Genomic DNA, 22,086 nt, shown 5'->3' with positions numbered 1-22,086 from the left:
TCCCTACTTTTCAAAGTGAGAGGAAAAATCTTGAATACTTGCTAATTGTTTAGGGAAGACCTGGGCAGGCACAATTGCTATTTGCACCTGTAGTCCTGATTCTGATTACAGTGTGCATTTTCTAGTATTTTTAGGATAAAGATACATGCTAGGTCTCGAAAAAATCAACAAGGTGTTCTAGTCTAAAAACACCAATAATAATATGTCCTATTATGTGTGCTGTCACTTGCTAAACAGCATGAAACCGTAAATGTATGGGACACCTAGAATACTTACCTATAAAACTAAAGCATTCTAAAACAACTAATACCAAATGACTTCAACTATTAGAAATGAAGCATTTGGCGGGGTGGGGGGGAAGCAGATAGAAGCAAAATCTATAGGATTTTCAGGCATCATTGAAAGGGCTTTAAGTGGCCTAAAAATTTTCAAAAGAAACAAGAAGTTGTTCTTTTTCCAATGTTACTGAAAGCTTATACATACAGTTTTAAGTCAGAACTCTCAGAAAGCTTAGCGTCCTTAAGTCTATGGGTATTTTCAGAATTTTCGTTAAGGTACAATTTGGTATGTTATAAAAATATGGTTATTAATAATAGGAAAGATATAAAGTTTCCCAGTGCAACATGGTGATACCAAGTATCACGACGTCTTTTCCAGACTCCCTCTGCCCCTCCTTCAAAACATGGAGGGTAAAGTGTGGATTGCCGTGGAGACAGCTCAGGGCTGGGGACAGAACAAGGTGGAGTCTTTGGCTGGTGACTTGGAGAAGCGCCTCTTTGGCACCAGACTCTCCCTCACAGCTGGAAGGTGAGACCTGACCAAGTTGGTGTCCTGGTCTTTGTCACTAGGGGATATGAAAAGGAGCTGGATAGAAGGAGAGGAGAGAAAAACCATAGCGCTGCCATTAAAAATAAAAGACATATAAACTTAATGCCAGTGAATCAAAGAGGGAAAGTCTTTTGTTAACCTGAAAGCTGCAACACTCTAGACTCACCCACATGCTTGCTGAATTTAAGACAGTCAGTTCTGGGTTCAAAAATGAGAGAAAAGGACAAAATAAAAGAAGATGGCTGAGGAGTTTGAGGTTTTTGAGCACAAGCTGTCTGTTCTCCCTGCTTGGCCCTTGCAATAAACCTTTCTCTGCTCTACAAAATAAAATAAAAAATAAAAAGAAGATGTCTGAAATGATCAAAGTGTACCCTCAAAGAGTCACGCAATGGAATATTACTCAGCCACAAAAAAGAATGAAATAACACCATTTACAGCAACATGGATGGACTTAGAGATTATCATACTAAGTGAAGTAAGTCAGACAGAGAATTTCATATGATATCACTTATAAAATGATACCAATGAATTTATTTACAAAACAGAAATAGACTCATAGACATAGAAAACAAACTTATGGTTACCAAAGGGGAAAAGGGTCGGGGAGGGATAAATTAGGAGTTTGGGATTAAAATACACACACTACTATACATAAAATAGGACCTACTCTATAGCACAGGGAACTATACTCAATATCTTATAATAACCTATAATGGAAAAGAATCTAAAAAATATATATATATATTTATATATATATAATATATATATATATATATCACTTTGCTGTACCCCTGAAACTAACACATTGTAAATCAACTATATATCAATACCAATTAAAAAAAAATAAAATAAAATACTAGTCCCACCCCACAAATCTCTCCCCACTAATCTCAAAATCTGCCTTATCATCCATCACATCCGTGGTTGCACTTGGATCTGACTCAGTGCAGGGGGCTGGACAGCAGATGGCCGGCAGAGATGGAGCACACACCCCGATCACTCTCCCTGCCCTCCGTCACCAGCCTCATTTCTTTGCCTTGAATATCCCGAGACTAGAAACCAACGCCAGAGCCTCTCTGTCCCCCTACAGTGGCAGGGCTGCAGGTGCAGCTGGTCCTCACAAGTCACAGGCAGTCCAGGGCCATGCTTCCTGCTAACCCTGCTACCATCCCTTGCCCTCTCCAGCTAGAAGGCTTGTGTGTAAGTCTGTGAGCATCCAGCTCTCGGGACATACTCTCCCCTGGGATGAAATCAGCTGCAAGGTCTCAAGCTCACTCTATCGAACAACTCTTCCTAGAAAGCTGTAGGACGTGGGAGGCACTTATTCCTAGTTTCCAGCATAAGGGCAGACACATTTGTTCCTTGTATATTCTGATTATCATTTCAATGGGAATTGGGGAGTGGGTGGAATGGAACACCTGTGCTCGAGTACCCATCCTGCCAGAAAGCCAAATGGCTGTATAATTAACACTCAATCTTGTTACTCTTGAATTCCAAGAACAACCCGTGCTTGGTAACATGCAGTAAACAACTCATACACATTACCTTTGATAGCTGCTAAATATCCTCGGAGTTCTCGCTGAAGTCTGGTACCCTCTGCCTGAAAACACACAAACACAGAGATGCTAAGCATCTTGTCTGTATCTTGCATGCAAACATGTACAAAGCAATAAGTCTAGAGTTATTTCCGCCAGAAGCTCATTCTTAAAAGAACATAATAAATATGTGGACACAGACTAAACAAGATGCCCATCACTCTAGATATTTACAGAGATTTTACTCAGCCTAAAAAGAAAAGGAGAAGGACTTCCCTGGTGATGCAGTGGGTAAGACTCCACACTCCCAATGTAGGGGGCCCGGGTTCGATCCCTGGTCGGGTAACTAGATTCCCCCACGCACGCCACAACTAAGAAGTCCGCATGCGGCAACTAAGACCCAGCACAGCCAAAATAAATAAATAAATAATTTTTTTTTTTTTTTTTTTGCAGTACGCGGGCCTCTCACTGTTGTGGCCTCTCCCGTTGCGGAGCACAGGCTCCAGACGCACAGGCTCAGCGGCCATGGCTCACGGGCCCAGCCGCTCCGCGGCACATGGGATCTTCCCAGACCGGGGCACAAACCCGTGTCCCCTGCATCGGCAGGCGGACTCTCAACCACTGCGCCACCAGGGAAGCCCAATAAATAAATAAATATTTTTTAAAGAAAGAAAAGAGAAGGAGAAGGCAAGTAAGACTTTGCTTAGAAACTGTGACCCACCATACAGCAGTTCAATACATTCAAGAGCTACTAAGTCTCTAAATTTTGACATGTAGGTTACAATGGTTGGAAACTGATCACCACTGTTCACTGTTTAATATGGTAGCTACTAGCCCCAAATGGACAGAGATTTAGTGCCAAAAAACATACATATCTCATTAATATATTCTACACTGACTGTATATTAATACAATATTTTGGATATACTGAGTTAGATAAACTATATTGACTCATTTCGTCTCTTTCTTTTCATTTTTTTAAAAGTTAAAGTATAGGGCTTCCCTGGTGGCGCAGCGGTTGAGAGTCCGCCTGCCGTTGCAGGGGACACGGGTTTGTGCCCCGGTCCGGGAGGATCCCACATGCCGCGGAGCGGCTGGGCCCGTGGGCCATGGCCGCTGAGCCTGCGCGTCCGGAGCCTGTGCTCCGCAACGGGAGAGGCCACAGCAGTGAGAGGCCCGCGTACCGCAAAAAAAAAAAAAATTATAGTTGATTTATAATACTGTGTTAGTTTCAGGTGTACAGCATCTTTCACTTTTTAAAATACATTAGAAAATTTTAAATTATGAATGTGGTTTGCATTGTGTTTCTATTGGACATCATCAAATTAGAGAAATTGTTCAATTGTAAATGTTGGCCCATGAACACTTGTTTTGGTTTGGATTGCACTTAGAAACTCTAAGACTCTGAGAGCAGGATTAGATTTTAGTCTGGAGCTCCCCCAGGAAATGTTGATGGTAGCGTAGAGAAGTGAAGCAGGTAAGGAAAGAGAGCCAATGCAGGGTGCATTAGCAAGCAAGCTTCTGCAGTGGGCAGCCCCGCCTTAACCCCGCTGGGGAACTCTGGGAGACGGACTCAAACACCCTATAGACATCCTAAACGAGGGGCAAGGGAGCTGGGGCATTTATGCATCAACTCCTGCCAATCATTGGCTGAGGGCTGCTTCTGGGGGACATTAATTCCCCATTATGTCCATGTAGGGGCAGATAGGTCTCAGGAACCACAGAAAGCCCTCGGGCAAAGAGCTCTGATGCTGGAAGCTGCAAGTCAGTCTAGTGGGCTCAGAAAAGGTAGGTGCTAGGGGCATACAGCTGGGCACCTACAGTGTTGCCTATGATACTGCAACTGAACACATTAAAAATATATGCATTTTAATTGCATAATCATTCAACAAAAGTGAAGAGAGCTAGCATACAGAATGACTCCACCATGAAAATTAATACTATAGCAACTGTTTTATAACTCTAACTTGATAGTTAATAATACACCCACTAATATAGCAACTATAATAGTCACATTCAATTCAAAGAGCATTTGTTAGTATTTACCAAAAAGGGAGAGGGGATGAAGGCAAAAAAAAAAACTTATGTCCTTCAGGGACTTCCCTGATGGTCCAGTGGTAAAGAATCCACCCTGTAATGCAGGGGATGCGGGTTCGATCCCTGGCCAGGGAACTAAGATCTCACATGCTGCGGGGCAACTAAGCCCGCAAGCCACAACCACTGAGCTTGCGCGCCTCAACTAGAGAGCCTGCGTGCCACAAACTACAGAGCCCACGTGCCCTGGAGACTGCACGCCACAACTACAGAGCACACATGCCCTGGAGCCTGTGTGCCACAACTAGAGAAGGGAAATCCCACAGGCCACAACTAGAAAGAAGCCTGCACGCCACAGTGAAAGATCCTGCGTGCTCCAACTAAGACCCGATGCAGCCAAAAATAAATTAATTAATTTTTTTTAAAAAAACTAAACTCTTAAAAAAAAGTCTTTCAATAAATTATAATCTAGTAGAGGAACTAAAATATCTATACGAAAAATTGCATTGCAAAGCAGATTATACTTAACTCTGAAACACCATCCAAACACAATGCAAAGCCAAAATGCCCAGCACATTTAAAAATAGATAGTGATTAATACAAATAAACTCTGGGGACTTCCCTGGTGGTCCAGTGGCTAAGGCTCCGCTCTCCCAATGCAGGGGGCCCAGGTTCGATCCCTCGCCAGGGACCTAGATCCCACATGCTGCAACTAAAGAGTCTGCATGCCGCAGCTGAGAAGTCTGCATTGCCACAACTACAGATCCCAAATGCCTCAACTAAGACCCGGCACAGCCAAATAAATAAAAATAAATAAATAAATATTTTTTAAAAATGCAAACAAACTTTGAAAAGAAGTGTTTAAGACTATGCTGGACTCCAAAATAAATTCTGGAAGAGAATATTTTCCTATCTCTTATAGTGCAGGTATAGTGACATTATTTCTATAAAGTCTATGTAAAGCTCAAGTGAGGTTTTCTTTACCTGCCTTAAGCTCAGGCTGTTTTTGCAACTCTGTAAATCCAGGTACCACCAGATGAAAGCTTAGGGTTAATTCATTTGTTGGCACATATGAACTTCAACCAGAATGGTGCTCTACAGAATGGCAAAACAGAAATCATCAAAGTTCTAAACAATTGACTCCCTTTCTTGTGGCTCAGCATGGCTTAAAATCAAAACTAAGTTTCCTCTGCCTTGCTGAGCCATTCAGAAATGCAGTATGAAAGCAAACTACCACAAGCTAGATTAAAAAAAAAACAACAACAACCTCTCACTGTTGTGGCCTCTCCCGTTGCGGAGCACAGGCTCCAGACGCACAGGCTCAGCGGCCATGGCTCACGGGCCCAGCCGCTCCGCGGCACATGGGATCTTCCCAGACCGGGGCACAAACCCGTGTCCCCTGCATCGGCAGGCGGACTCTCAACCACTGCGCCACCAGGGAAGCCCAATAAATAAATAAATATTTTTTAAAGAAAGAAAAGAGAAGGAGAAGGCAAGTAAGACTTTGCTTAGAAACTGTGACCCACCATACAGCAGTTCAATACATTCAAGAGCTACTAAGTCTCTAAATTTTGACATGTAGGTTACAATGGTTGGAAACTGATCACCACTGTTCACTGTTTAATATGGTAGCTACTAGCCCCAAATGGACAGAGATTTAGTGCCAAAAAACATACATATCTCATTAATATATTCTACACTGACTGTATATTAATACAATATTTTGGATATACTGAGTTAGATAAACTATATTGACTCATTTCGTCTCTTTCTTTTCATTTTTTTAAAAGTTAAAGTATAGGGCTTCCCTGGTGGCGCAGCGGTTGAGAGTCCGCCTGCCGTTGCAGGGGACACGGGTTTGTGCCCCGGTCCGGGAGGATCCCACATGCCGCGGAGCGGCTGGGCCCGTGGGCCATGGCCGCTGAGCCTGCGCGTCCGGAGCCTGTGCTCCGCAACGGGAGAGGCCACAGCAGTGAGAGGCCCGCGTACCGCAAAAAAAAAAAAAATTATAGTTGATTTATAATACTGTGTTAGTTTCAGGTGTACAGCATCTTTCACTTTTTAAAATACATTAGAAAATTTTAAATTATGAATGTGGTTTGCATTGTGTTTCTATTGGACATCATCAAATTAGAGAAATTGTTCAATTGTAAATGTTGGCCCATGAACACTTGTTTTGGTTTGGATTGCACTTAGAAACTCTAAGACTCTGAGAGCAGGATTAGATTTTAGTCTGGAGCTCCCCCAGGAAATGTTGATGGTAGCGTAGAGAAGTGAAGCAGGTAAGGAAAGAGAGCCAATGCAGGGTGCATTAGCAAGCAAGCTTCTGCAGTGGGCAGCCCCGCCTTAACCCCGCTGGGGAACTCTGGGAGACGGACTCAAACACCCTATAGACATCCTAAACGAGGGGCAAGGGAGCTGGGGCATTTATGCATCAACTCCTGCCAATCATTGGCTGAGGGCTGCTTCTGGGGGACATTAATTCCCCATTATGTCCATGTAGGGGCAGATAGGTCTCAGGAACCACAGAAAGCCCTCGGGCAAAGAGCTCTGATGCTGGAAGCTGCAAGTCAGTCTAGTGGGCTCAGAAAAGGTAGGTGCTAGGGGCATACAGCTGGGCACCTACAGTGTTGCCTATGATACTGCAACTGAACACATTAAAAATATATGCATTTTAATTGCATAATCATTCAACAAAAGTGAAGAGAGCTAGCATACAGAATGACTCCACCATGAAAATTAATACTATAGCAACTGTTTTATAACTCTAACTTGATAGTTAATAATACACCCACTAATATAGCAACTATAATAGTCACATTCAATTCAAAGAGCATTTGTTAGTATTTACCAAAAAGGGAGAGGGGATGAAGGCAAAAAAAAAAACTTATGTCCTTCAGGGACTTCCCTGATGGTCCAGTGGTAAAGAATCCACCCTGTAATGCAGGGGATGCGGGTTCGATCCCTGGCCAGGGAACTAAGATCTCACATGCTGCGGGGCAACTAAGCCCGCAAGCCACAACCACTGAGCTTGCGCGCCTCAACTAGAGAGCCTGCGTGCCACAAACTACAGAGCCCACGTGCCCTGGAGACTGCACGCCACAACTACAGAGCACACATGCCCTGGAGCCTGTGTGCCACAACTAGAGAAGGGAAATCCCACAGGCCACAACTAGAAAGAAGCCTGCACGCCACAGTGAAAGATCCTGCGTGCTCCAACTAAGACCCGATGCAGCCAAAAATAAATTAATTAATTTTTTTTAAAAAAACTAAACTCTTAAAAAAAAGTCTTTCAATAAATTATAATCTAGTAGAGGAACTAAAATATCTATACGAAAAATTGCATTGCAAAGCAGATTATACTTAACTCTGAAACACCATCCAAACACAATGCAAAGCCAAAATGCCCAGCACATTTAAAAATAGATAGTGATTAATACAAATAAACTCTGGGGACTTCCCTGGTGGTCCAGTGGCTAAGGCTCCGCTCTCCCAATGCAGGGGGCCCAGGTTCGATCCCTCGCCAGGGACCTAGATCCCACATGCTGCAACTAAAGAGTCTGCATGCCGCAGCTGAGAAGTCTGCATTGCCACAACTACAGATCCCAAATGCCTCAACTAAGACCCGGCACAGCCAAATAAATAAAAATAAATAAATAAATATTTTTTAAAAATGCAAACAAACTTTGAAAAGAAGTGTTTAAGACTATGCTGGACTCCAAAATAAATTCTGGAAGAGAATATTTTCCTATCTCTTATAGTGCAGGTATAGTGACATTATTTCTATAAAGTCTATGTAAAGCTCAAGTGAGGTTTTCTTTACCTGCCTTAAGCTCAGGCTGTTTTTGCAACTCTGTAAATCCAGGTACCACCAGATGAAAGCTTAGGGTTAATTCATTTGTTGGCACATATGAACTTCAACCAGAATGGTGCTCTACAGAATGGCAAAACAGAAATCATCAAAGTTCTAAACAATTGACTCCCTTTCTTGTGGCTCAGCATGGCTTAAAATCAAAACTAAGTTTCCTCTGCCTTGCTGAGCCATTCAGAAATGCAGTATGAAAGCAAACTACCACAAGCTAGATTAAAAAAAAAACAACAACAATGAACCATAGTGGATTTCCAAAACATCAAAGTATAGTGTAAAACTGTAGGCAAAGAATGAGGAGAAAGAAGAAAAATGCTAATGATAAACACTTGTGCAAAGGTAGAAGATAAGAAGGATCCAGAGAAGAAACAGGTAGAATCAGGCCAAGGTCCCCAACACGAACAGGAAAAGAATTTGGGGAAAAAAGAAGTCAGTCTTTGCCCTACTGATTATCTATTTTGGGACAGATACTGTGTAAGATTCTGAGTATATAAAAAGCTGAAAAGACATTGTTTGGGGAGATTTTATTATTGTCACATCTACACCGCATCTCCCTACCAGATCTGTTTTGGGGGGAGGATTATGCTTCCTGCCCCATCAACATCAAGCTTGGTTGTGGGACTTGGCTAATGAAATGTGAGCGGAAGAGCCATGTGCTACTTCTGAGCAGAAGATGTAAGAGCCATCACACACTCCGACCATTTCCTTTCCCTCTACCATGTGCCCCATAATGTTCCAGATAGGGGTTGCTTCTCCAGCCTGGATCTCAGAGCGAAGGGAAGATGAAATGGGCAGCTACCGTGCACATTTTCAGGAGCGAGAAACAAACTTGTTCTTAAAAGCCACCAAGGTATTGCTCCCACAGCATGACCTACCCTAAACAGCCTGATACAGTGGTTCACCATCAAGAGTAGAAATGCAGAAAGACAGAGTAGCCTGAAATCTAACAACAACAAGCCAATGGAGTTACTGAGCAGAATAGCATTAAAGGCACTTACAGAAACATTTCAGAAAGGAAATCAAATTGGAAAGATGAAGGACAAAGTGGGTGATTTAGCAAATGGGAGCCTGAGTGGTGGCCAAGTGATTGAAAGAGGTAGAATGGTACTGAGAGAGGACAGCAGACCACAGTCATTTGTCCCAACAGACGGCAGATAATTTAGAGAGAATAGTATGTGAAATCAGACATGTGATTTACCCAGACAGATCTAGATCCAGACCGATCTAAAGCCTACAGCCCTGAAAGGGGCAATTAGGAGGGTTTGACTCCCCTAAGGCCACGTTTTTCAAAATAGGTAAGTGTAGACCTTAGAGGTACTTAATGATTTGTCTAGCACACTTACAGCCACAAAATAAACCTAAAACATCTCGCTGGAATATCAATTTATTGAGATTGGAGGGGGACAAACGGAGAAACCATTATTTTACCACCACTAAGCCACCTGTTATGATGTAAAATGAAAAGCTGCATAGAGATGAAACAGAACTTCACAGATGTCTCCTGCTTTCAGATGTCTGCTTTAAGACTCTGCTCTACTACTGTTCCTGCCTCTTCCCTGGAAAAGTGCAAGAAGCACTTAGCTCAGGCAGGGCTCACATCTCACCCAGAGGGATGCTTTCCCCTCAGGAAGTAATACAGAGCCAACCACAGTAACTGATGGTTTTGAGTTACCCCGATTGCTCAGAGTACCTGGAAACAGCAAAAGAGTAGGGTGGAAAGGCATTCTTTTCCCAAATATTTAGGAAATAAAGCATGTCAAATTAAGCCTACAATTAAGTCATTGCCTTTTCTTTCAAGAAAAGTACAAGAAAGAGAAGGAAATATTCAGGCTCCAATCTATACACTGCATTCATCTAGCCCAAGGGGAACAATAAACATTTTTTAAAATAAAATAAGCATCCCAGAAGAAATTTTTAGATATTATAAGAGTGACAGAAAATTCAAATTATATAATAATGGCTTAAATTCATGAGTTCAGTTTAGCCAGACAAACTGGAGGCTAACTTAAATAACTTTATTCTTTTCCAATTATTAAAATCCTTGATTTTCCCCATGAGTATTAAGGTTCATAAAGCATTTGGTAATGACCATATTGAATTTCTTATAAAATTCTGCCTGAATCAAGCAAAAGCCTCTGGAAAGGAATTTTTCACCTATAACATGCCACACAGTAGCTCTGCACAAAACCTATTGCATAATAAAATTTACTTAACATCATTACTCTATGTGAATCACAAGTAAATTTTAAATGAGAAATAACTTCTTACAGCACTGCTTGCATTTCACTGAATCTAAAGTTCGTTCCAAATTCCTCTGAAAATTACCATTTCAGTAATTTAGGCTTGAATTGTGTATTGTGCATGTGCGTGTGCAGAAAAAAGACTGAAAATTCCACAGCCTTGAGAATTTTGCCTTCAATTTCTTAATGTCATTCTCTACAGTATAAAATTATTATCCCAACTCTTGGTCACACTCTCCTCAGGACTCATGGGCAAGTGAGTCTATTATAATTAAGTTGTCTGCATTGCCTACTAATACTCCTCTTTGGAAAATATCTAAGAAGGATTCACTGCCCACAATATCCCTTGCCCTGGCATATAGTATAATAACATGCCCCTGGTGTTAGTCAGAGGTTCTTTAGTTATTTTTTCAGTTGCATCATTTATCAGTGTCAGGAGCCGCTGCCTCTCAAGCCTAGACGGTCCCCCAGGCTTGGCTTTCTTCCCACACGCCCCAAGGGAGTGGCTTGCTTCTCCTTCCTCATTAGAGCTACCCCCAAACACCCCCTCCCTTGTGTGTCACGCCCTCACAGGGCTGGGGAGAAGGAAACCGTCTCCCCAGTCTTCTGTTTCCTGGCTGTTCTGGAAAACAAGCCAGGGTCACTTTGGGTTTCATCATGAAGATATCCAAAATTAATAGGCAAGATGGACCTAGAGATTGTCATACTGAGTGAAGTAAGTCAGACAAAGACAAATACCATATGCAGAATCTAAAAGAAATGATAGAAATGAAGAAATGATACAAATGAACGTATTTACAAAACAGAAACGGACTCACAGACTTAGTGAATGAACTTACGGTTACCAGTGGGGGAAGGGGGGAGGGAAGGGATAGTTAGGGAGTTTGGGATTGACATGTACACACTGCTATATTTAAAAAGGATAATCAACAAGGACCTACTGTATAGCACAGGGAATTCTTCTCAATGTTATGTGGCAGCTTAGATGGGAGGGGAGCCCTGGGGGAAAATGGATACATGTATATGTACGGCTGAGTCTCTTTGCTGTGCACCTGAAACTACTGCAACATTGTTAACTGGCTATACTCCAATATGAAATTTAAAAAAATTTTTAATTAATAGGCAAGCAAAAAGTCTTCATGGTTTTAAAACTTTACAAAGGTCTGAGACTCACTGCCTCTAGTCAAAGAATCCCTTTATTCTCTTGCAGAGTGGTCTCTTGAAGCTGTTGCTTTCTTCCCCTAGTGCTGTGAGCACCTCTCCATGATACCTGCCTCTAAGGACTAGACTGAAGTTTAAAAGCTAATTAAATAGCTGGAGAGAGAGTGAAACAGGCACACCACCGTGGAAAGTTTCAAATATATTTGTTACCCAATAGGAAGAAATCACATTCCATACCTAATTAAATGTGTTTCCAAATTGTTCTACATCAGATTGGTCCTCAGGAACACCAATTACTTAATTATTTGCTTATATGTCTTGGGGGGAGGGTGGGGCAGAGAAGGGGGTCGGTTCCCAGATAGGCCTGGCTCCTGGGCAGCTCTCGCGGCTTAAGTCTCTCTTCAGCACCTTGGACAGCTCCCAGACACATCTTTGGTTCTTGAACATTTAAAGATTTAATCTATGTAGTGTCAAAGGACTAGCTATAAATGCTACCACATCAAGGTTTCCTACTGCACTCTAGTAATAAGTGCAAGGAAGAGTTACAGACAGATTTCCTGCAAGGTGAGCCTGGTTCCTGATGAGAGCTACCACAGACTGACACACAAGAAGAGTGCCTCAAAGTCCTACAGCTGTGGCAAACTGTATCTGGGCATTGGGCTTTAAAACAGGGTTGCACCAAACTATGATGAATAACACTTGAAGATTAATGAGTCAAGTCGTTTATTGTTTAGGTACACTGAATTCTGAAACACTAAAAGGATATTAATATTGGTAAATACTTACGTCTAGGACTTCAGGAGCCAATACAGAGGTACGATTTTGTTAGCTTACCTTAGACCCGGTTACGCCTGCCCAAAAGAAAGAAACTGTACTTGAGGCATTAATTTGAATTTGAGATACAACGCATAGAATGAACTGATAAATTTCTAAGGAACTAAACTCAGCGCAGCAACCACTGCAAATTCAGAGGCACCATGCCCCCATACTACCATGCACATGACACCCGCGGTCAGGGGCATATACCACTGTGGCCCTGACTCTACTTGCAAAACCAAATCTAGTGCATTTTATTTGCAAGGCTATGCAGGTCTAGCCAAACACCTTAAGGCAATATGTATTTAATACCTAGTAAACAAGCAATGGCTTGTTGAATTGACTTGTTAAAATATGGTCAATGTAATTTATATTTAGAGGTAACTGATTTATATTTATAGGTAATTTTGTTTTAAAAAAAACAAAAGCAATACCCACAAGACAGAAAAATTTTTTATTAAATATCCTGTTTAACTAAGAAACCGGGTTGATGTTTTGAAAGGAGCCGAGATAGAAGGCCAACAGTATTAACGGATGTATGAAACTTGGATCTGAAGAGATGTAACTTCAAAAACTGTGATTTCACAAAGGTAAGTCCTATCAGCTTGCCTGTGATCATGAACCTATAGAAGTTTCCAGAGTTACATTATTATTTTTGGCCTTTACTGACATTCTTCTCTTGAAAAGGCAAAGTAACACATCAAAATTAAAATTGGCTCAGTTTCTCAGAGTTCGGACAGGTTAACTCAATCTTGAAAGCAATGTTAGTATATTTTGTGATCATTTTTGAAGCTGAGAAGAAAATCAGATTATCAAGAAGATTAGATTTAATGGAGTTATTATCAGCAACTTGATGAACAGATGACTAGTAAGTCATAACGTCTGAATCCACTTATGATCAAAGACAACTTTAGGCTGCTCAACACTCCAGGCACTCTTGGTTTACTAAGAAATAGAGTTCTCCCTCTGATAAGCTCGGGTGCCGTTCAATTGGAAGGTGAGAGTTTTTCAAAGGTAAAAGCAGCAGGGTCTTAGGCATGTACATTTTTTGCTTCCTTGCTTTGAGCTCTTTGTCGTAATAGGAGCCGTCATTAAGAACCTAGCACTGATTTCATAACACCATTTCTTTATTTTTAAAAATTTCTTTTGGCATATCTTCGTGCAAAAGATGTAAGATAGAGAGGAGACAGGAGTGTATTTTGAAATCACATTTCTGGGCTGAGGGCGGCAGCGAGTGGAACATGGGAGGGAGATAGACATGGAAGAGAACATCTCAGCTTCCACAGTTTTATCCAAGATTCATGGCCCAATTTCCAACTATCCTCGTGAGCAACTCCAAGCATACCTATGATCTGAAAACCAAATCAAATACCTTCTGCCTTTCAACGAAACAAAATTAGAAAGCTAGCTAGTAATTATATGTACCATTTTTCCATATATTTCCCTTAAGCCAACTAACTTGAGTCTATAGATGCCTATTCTGATCTTTTGGAAAAGCTAACCCATTGTGTGTACAAGGGGATAGAACTACCTAATTAGAACTGTTAAACTCACCACCACAGGCAGGCTGGATATGACTTACAGATATGCTTTATGACCTTTAGGCAATTGAGTCTGTGACCCTTGAAAAACCATCCCATTTTTTTTTCATTTCATGTGTGTGTATGAAGAGGCTTGACTTATAAGCTGCACCAGAGACATTATATACATATCTTTCCAAGCTTTGCTTTAATTCCTAGAGCATAGTAATGAATATAGTGGGGAGGGGGGAAATGACCCAAAAATTAAGAGAAACGCCACAGGAGCCCCTGCCTCAACAATGACTCTTCCTGTGACTTACCGTTCAGTGTCCCTTTCTGTGGGTATAGATACAACTCCATTTACAATATTCTATCATGGCCAAATTGGACAGGACTTAAAAGTATTAGAGAAACAACTGCTATGTCAAGTTACAAGTTACTGCTTCCTTCTTTTTAATTTGTATTTCTAAGTCTCAAACGCACATTTACGTTTTTCAGAAAGTTTTTTTGTACCTTTAAGTGTTTCAGTAACAGAGGATCCTAGAACCCGGGGCAGTAATTTATGCAGATGTGTAAGAACCACTCAATAATGGATATGAGAAAAAAATCAAACTGACATGATAAATTACTGTGAGGAAACAAGAAAGCATGAATACCCATGACCAACAGAGTAATCAAGCCCAATCCACAAATGAAAGCTTTTGTGACATATCCTCAATTTTCTCGTATATAAAGCATAATTACAGTTATGAGTTGCTATGGAAATCAAGTGAGACAATGTTCAAACACTTTATAAATGTTAAAGTCCTACTTATGGAAAGTCTTAATAATAAAAATACTTCATCAGTGCTTTTGCCTAAGCCAGTCAGGTGTGGCTTGGAAATTTGTAAATTTTTTAAGCTCCATGGAAGAGTCTTACAATTATCCGGGTTTAGGAACACAGTCAAAAGAAGGTACAATTAAGGAATAATGTGTATTACTATTCCACATACAAGAAAATATATGTATTATCTTCACTATATCAGTGAAATCTAAGGCTTGCATCCAAGTTGTTACTACCTTATGATGGATCTTTAGAGATACAAGTCAAACAGGTGACCCGATTCAGAAGTCTGGAATGGGACCCAGGAATCAAAATTTTAAAAGGCATCCAGATGATTCTAATGGTTATTTGGGAACGCCTGCTTTACTTTCTCACTGTGTCTATCATTTAATTGACACAGTGTGTGAATGGACACTCTCGTATGTGGCTCTAGTATGAGATAGCCAAAAAGGCCCTTAAAAATACTTCTGGCTCCAGGTTTCATTCAGTCACCACCAGACATGCCTTCTAATGCATTTCCATCACTAAGACTATATCTTCAGCACAAAGTTAGCAAGGGGCTTACAGGGTGACTTATAAGAGAGAATTGCAGGCAATTGCAGGGAATAAATAATACTGACGCAAATCTGAAAATCAACTGCAGCTCATCTGTGCCGATGTTCACAACCATTCCAGAAAGCCTCCTTAGGCTCGGATGAGAGAGATGCCTAATTCTCTGCATCACATTCTCAGAACAGTACAGTCAACCTGGGGATCATTTAGGGAGGGGCATCCAAACTAGATAATAAGTTGACTTCACAAGGAGAAGTAGGAGATACATGGAACTGGTCTCTAAATGAATGCTGGGAAATGAGATACTAAATCTCTTCCAATTGGCATAGTTAATTAATGTAGTAAGGTAAAATACAATTAAAATAGGCAACAGAATAAGATAGATGAAAGGAAACCTTTTGAGCAATAACATGACGAGATTCCTCTAAAAGTGATTTCTTAAGTGGGGAACAGGCTCCGTAGGAAGTGGCCCAAACAGTGATGCCTAGAACATCTGTAGTTTGACTGGATCAAATTTTAGTTAGGCTAAGCTTTTGATTTATATAGGCCATAAATGAAAAGATATTCTTGTGGTTGGAATGAAAGAAATAAGAACAAAGAGGATAAAAGATGGACAAGTTCTCCAACGAATATTTTTTTCTTTCTCCCATCCGGCACCATGGACAGCAACACCTGAATAGTCACAAGAAGTAGGCAGACTCATTTCTCTCCTTGAAAGCCAGTGAGCAAAAGAGAGGTTTAATGGGTGTGTCAGAAATGAATAAACAGAAGACTATAGAGAAATGCAGGCACATTTGAAGGGCAAGGGCCAATACATTCTTTTGACACCTGCAGGTTTCTTCTCTCTGCTCCCTTCCACAGAAGTCAATTGTATTGGCAATCAATGGGTGATACTTACCAAAAAAAGGACTCTTAAGTCAAGACTATATATGCAAACCACATCTTTTCCACCAGAACAATGGTACAAAGAAGACTGAACGTCTTAACTAGGGGCTTAGACCATTTTTCGTAAGAATACCAATTGGAGTGAGAGTATACTCATATGCTAATGTTAAAGGTGAAACTAGGATACCAAAATGCATTCTAATGATGGAAATATAGTAACATTATCTCAAGATTCTGTGTCTTTTTTCTACTACTTTATTTTTTAAAAGAAAGAAGACTTTTGCACACTAGACCACAAGCTTGAAAAAGACAGAAACTATTCTGTCTGAACTATTTATCACTCTGTTTCCAATGCCTTATGCTTAGTAGACATTTAATTAGGTGCTGAGTCAGCCAAGAAATGCTTCTAATAGACACTTATTATTTGGCTTGTTATATATATTGACCTGTTACCTTCGATGAAGTGTCCAGCTCCTAGCTCAAGCCAATGTCTCCAGTTGTGTACCGGATCCCAACTCCTCTTTCTACTCAAGGACACAAGTCAGCTGTTCTCTCCCCTTTCTCTGGTGATTCATAACATTTTCCTTCTGTACTAAATGAGTCCCATTAGTATACACATATTTCTGCCATCTTAGGAAAATGCTCTCTTGACTCCACTTCCTTCCCCAGCTACAGTCCTATTTATTTGCTCCCCTTTGAAGCAAAACTTGAAACTTACTGTCTCCAAGCCTCCTGATATATTTTACCTCACTCTATATATTCTCTGTCCATTCAGTTTTGTCCCCCATAGCTCTCATCATTTCTAGCAAACAGTATAATCTGCTTATTTTTATTAAAGTGTTTTATTTATTGTCTGTCCCCCTGTTTTGGAATGTAAGATCCACAGTGGTAGTAACCTTTGTCTGCTTGTTCTCTGAAGTTTCCCAAAGACCTAGAACCATTTCTGGAACACAGAAGGCACTCAATAAATGTAAAGAAAATGAATATTGAAATGGTTACATACTATTGTTCTAAACATGCACCCACATGCTATCATCAATCAAATAACTGTGAAACTTTCTTAAAAGTTGATACCAAGAAGAAATACTTTAAATTTTGGAAAATACTGACACACTAAGATGGTTCTCAGTATTACGGAATTCTCACAGAAACTTATAGCTAGCCAGTAACAGGAGTAAACTTTATTTCCAGAGATGCAGACATATATGAATTCTCTTGTAGTATATTGTGCAATTATTGAGTTCAAACTTTAATGGAAACCAAGTATAAATGCAAGCAACAAGACTCAACAATTCTCTCAGAAGTTGCTCAGAAGAAATTAACTGTATCAATTAAATGTATTAGTGCTCTATGGTCAAAATATTATCCGATCAGGGAAGAGTAAGCTTACTCTAAAACACAATTCATGAAAAAAAAACCCTACAAATTGAAGAATGTAACTGGGGTTCAAGGACTGAAAAACATTCTTCTGCATTAATTAAAATTATTTATTACATTGTGAGTAAAAGTATGTAAAGCTCTCAGAAGATGGAAAATACCGTACATGCCAGCTGATACATATGGAGTAGCATGGAACTAAGGCAGCTTCAGAACCCAGGGAGGGGACCAGAGCCTTGCTCTAGTCTCGATAACCCAGGTTAGAATCGAGTCCAGGCCATGTAAGACACTCTTCAAAGGCTATTTTGCTGCCAAAAATTAGGATGAAAAAGAGAAAGTAAATGACAATGAAGAGAAACTCTGACAATGAATGAGTGAGGAGGCATGGAAAATCCAAGACAAACAGTGAGTACAGAGAAAAGTGTGACAAGGAGGGATATATTTACTAATAAGCACCTATCAGGTGTTAGAGGGCAGAGATTATTTTTCTTTTTTCTTTTGGCTGTGCTGGGTCTTCGTTGCTGTGCACGGGCTTTCTCTAGTTGCAGCAAGCGGGGGTTACTCTTCATTGCGGTTTGCAGGCTTCGCATTGCAGTGGCTTCTCTTGTTGTGGAGCACGGGCTCTAGGCACACGAGCTTCAGTAGTTGTGGCGCATGTGCTTAGTTGCTCCATGGCATGTGGGATCTTCCCAGTCAAACCCGTGTCCCCTGCATTGGGAGGCGGATTTTTTTAATGGCTGGGAAAGGATGCCTTCTTTTAAATATTTTATAACCTAATGAGGACATGGATGCACATCTAAACTATCTGTCATATAAGAAAACTGGAACAAGAGCTTTTGGATGAATTACAGAAAAATGTACACTGGAGGATACAGAGAAAGAGAGAGCCTGGCTGAGGCGACTGGAAAGACATCAGGTAAGAAATATCTTGTAAGTTGACCTTAAGCAAAGGTAGGACTTCAACAGATGGAGATGGCAGGCAAGGATAGTTCAATCATAAGGAAGCACCCTCAGTGGAGAAAGTGGAAGAAGAAATTGGAAGCAAGCAGTCCAGTCCCTAAATACCACCACCAGGCATAGGAACAACCAGCCATCCCCTTCCACATCGTGGTTATCTGTGTTAAAAAGAAATAGTTCTAGGATATCTGTTAGGACTGTCTGCTCAAGGAAATTACAAAATTTTTCAGAATGTAAATGTGATTTGCCATAAATAAAAATTTTATCCACACATTAACACACCATGGGACTATATCCTGTATTTATGTTCTTTTCTCAAACTTCTATTCTGTAATTTTTAATTATTTATATACATATGTCCTAAAAAGTGTTGTGAAACTGCTTACAAAAATTCAAGCACGGGCTTCCCTGGTGGCGCAGTGGTTGAGAGTCCGCCTGCCGATGCGGGGGACATGGGTTCGTGCCCCGGTCCAGGAAGATCCCACATGCCGCGGAGCAGATGGGCCCGTGAGCCACGGCCGCTGAGCCTGCGCGTCCGGAGCCTGTGCTCCGCAACGGGAGAGGCCACAACAGTGAGAGGCCCGCGTACCGCAAAAAATAAATAAATAAATAAATAAATAAATAAATAAATAAATAATGCAAGCGCTATTCAACATCTCTTCCATCCCAGAAATAAAAACGTGCTCTAGGAACATGCTCCAAATGATCATTTCTGCCACTAGTTCAGCTTCAAGTTTAACAAATGTTTTAAAGTTTATGTTCAAAGCACTAGATTCTGTGCAGAGAAAAAGATGAAAGCGGCCACACGGGACCCCTGTGCAGAGGAGAGATCAGTATGAAGACATGACTCCAGCTTTCAGACATTGGATTATCCTAATAATGAGAATCAATGGCTCTGGATCCTCCCCACTGGAGACCATTTCAAGGTTTCTTCGTCCGTGTTATACCAATTAGGCCGTTACCTGGTGGTGGGCATGGAGAGAAGCAGCAGAGCTACACTGTATGGTATTTCAAGGGGGGACTAAAAAGCCGTGGAGATGCAAGCAGAAGTGAGGCTCCCTTCTCCTTCATATGAGAAGTTCTTAGACCACACCTCCATTAGGGCGCCCATATCTGTACTCGCTGAAATGTGATCAAAGCTGGTTATCTGAGCCCCACCAGCCCCTGGGTTATCCTGTTGTAATCTTCACACTGGCCATAAGCATGGCATCTTCGTGGGCAAGTTTATGAGCAGGAAGGAGAGAGAGAAGCCAAGGAAATTCCTTTTACTTTGGGACCTTCTCTGGGCTCATTAACAGACCCTTCAGCAAGCACCCAGGTGAACTGAAGTGAAAGCAGCCGATGTTCACACCAGTCACTTCTGCTACTTGTTAGCAGCTCTGGTAAAAGAGGAAATATAGAAGGGAAAAAAACAAACCCTCTGGGGAGGAAACGGTGAAGTCAGGTCTCATTCTTCTGGCTGGATGTCTCCAACCCTTGCTTTCCTTACCACTCGTCACCACGGAAAACCCTGAGCTCTTGGGGGAGGGGTCACTCTTTTCTCCTTTTCTGGACCCTCCTCTCCCCCTCCTCCCTGTCCTGACTGGGTGTTCATGGACCACAAAATCCACAGCAACGGGGAGTGCAGTGGACAATGAGAGCATATGCACAGACCCTGCATCCATGCTCTCCGGCTAACGCAAATCAAATAACTTTTAGGAAAAGAGGTCTGGGATCAAAAAAGAGAACTTGGGGTTGGAGCAAGATAAAAGCTAATCCTCAAGCTCAAGTGCAAACATAGACCCATCTGCTACCTCTGTTTCCACCACGAAGAAGCAGGGAATATATCAATTACTATAAGGACTCTTCTCATTTTCTTAAAGGAAATTTAAAAGCAAGATCATCGGAGCCCCAGATGCTTGAATACTTTCTAGAACATTCTAGTGGTCTACTTTTCTTAACATTCTTTTTTTTTTTGGCCGCACTGTGCAGCATGCAGGATCTTAGTTCCCTGACCAGGGATCGAACCCATGCCCCCTGCATTGGGAGCGTGGAGTCTTAACCAATGGACCGCCAGGGAAGTCCTAGTGGTCTACTTTTAGAATCTTTTGATTAAGTACTAATTTAGTATGGTCAGATGACTCTAATATACTGCACAAATCCAAATAAAGTTCATTTTATACTATAAATAGTATTTTTGTTGGATTTGGAATACATATGCACAGAAAAAATATGAAATCTAGATTTCCTAGGTCAATGTCTTTAGCGTATGTCACCTTAAGAGAATGTCTTCTGCCTTTAGAGTAATGTTTCACATTAATACTAAAAATAATAAGACTTGTAGAGGTCACCACAATCTTGGTAGATCCTTCATCCTTGGTTAACGTTTCTACATAGCATAAAAGCATATGCAACAGATGGGAATTGGTCACCAATACATACTGGGGGTTAAAAAGACACAATTTTCCTTTTACAGAGTATTAATAACTTCAGTCTTCAGCTATTCTTCCCAACCTTTAATATGTTTCTATAGCAGATTAGTAAACCTCTCTCCTCACCTTCCTCCCACCCCCTCCTTTTCTCCTTCTCTCCCTTTAATATACAGACAAGGTTAAAGTTCCCTCCCTCCTCATGGCAGTAAAATGACTATAAATTTACTCTTTCTGATTAAAACCAAAAAATATCAAAATGAGCATGTGCAAAGGCAAGACGATTTTCATGTGAGAATATTTTCAAAGGGAACCAAAGAGGGTCAGGAGACTCCCTGAGAAATACTATTTTTACATTTCAGTTCCATTTGTTTTACTCTTATCAAGTAGAATTGCTTGTGCAAGTTTCCCCAAATGTTTAAGTTTTACCTGCATTATGAAATCTGCTAATGATCTTGACAGAACTAAGGTGTTGATCTTCAAAAATGACAGTATACCATTGGCTCCATAACATTTGAAAATGTATATAGTGAAAAGAATAAGCAGCAGAGCATTTAACTGATGATGATCTAGCCAACTGCACTTCTCTCTAACACCTTAGACAAAAAACAATCCTCACCTTGTTCAGTCAACAAAGTCCAAAACAGAACAATAAAAATCCCCCATAAGGGGCATCCCTGGTGGCGCAGTGGTTAAGAATCCACCTGCCAATGCAGGGGACACAGTTTCGAGCCCTGGTCTGGGAAGATCCCACGTGCCGCGGAGCAACTAAGCCCGTGTGCCACAGCTACTGAGCCTGCGCTCTAGAGCCCACGAGCCACAACTACTGAAGGCCGGGCACCACAACTAATGAAGCCCGCACACCTAGAGCCCGTGCTCCACAACAAGAGTAGCCACAGCAATGGGAAGCCCATGCACCACAATGAAGAGTAGCCCCCGTTCGCCGCAACTAGAGAAAGCCCACGCACAGCAACCAAGACCCAACACAGCCAAAAATAAATAAATAAATAAAATAAATTTATATTAAAAAAAATTCCCCATAATTGGAAAATGCAAAGTACTACCTTATCATGAATGCATTC

At 41.1% G+C, this 22,086-nt stretch overlaps 1 protein-coding gene across 3 annotated transcripts in view; it reads right to left on the bottom strand.

Moving 5' to 3' along the window:
• The window catches only part of AMPH (amphiphysin), a 193,494-nt gene that overhangs the window by 81,372 nt on the left and 90,036 nt on the right, over positions 1-22,086 (bottom strand). For 2 of the 3 annotated variants that reach the window (XM_007455329.1, XM_007455331.1), the window contains exon 3: positions 2,374-2,424. In XM_007455329.1, coding sequence (XP_007455391.1) covers positions 2,374-2,424 — 51 coding nt within the window. Of the gene's footprint in view, positions 1-2,373; positions 2,429-22,086 lie in introns of all 3 variants that reach the window. The other variant, XM_007455330.1, reaches the window with a different exon arrangement.

This window comes from Lipotes vexillifer, unplaced genomic scaffold (genome assembly GCF_000442215.2).
Source record: "Lipotes vexillifer unplaced genomic scaffold, Lipotes_vexillifer_v1.1 scaffold234, whole genome shotgun sequence".
NCBI classification, from domain to species: Eukaryota; Metazoa; Chordata; class Mammalia; order Artiodactyla; family Lipotidae; genus Lipotes; species Lipotes vexillifer.
The sequence above is the reverse complement of the archived record's forward strand: the minus strand, read 5'-3'. Positions and strand labels throughout refer to the sequence as shown.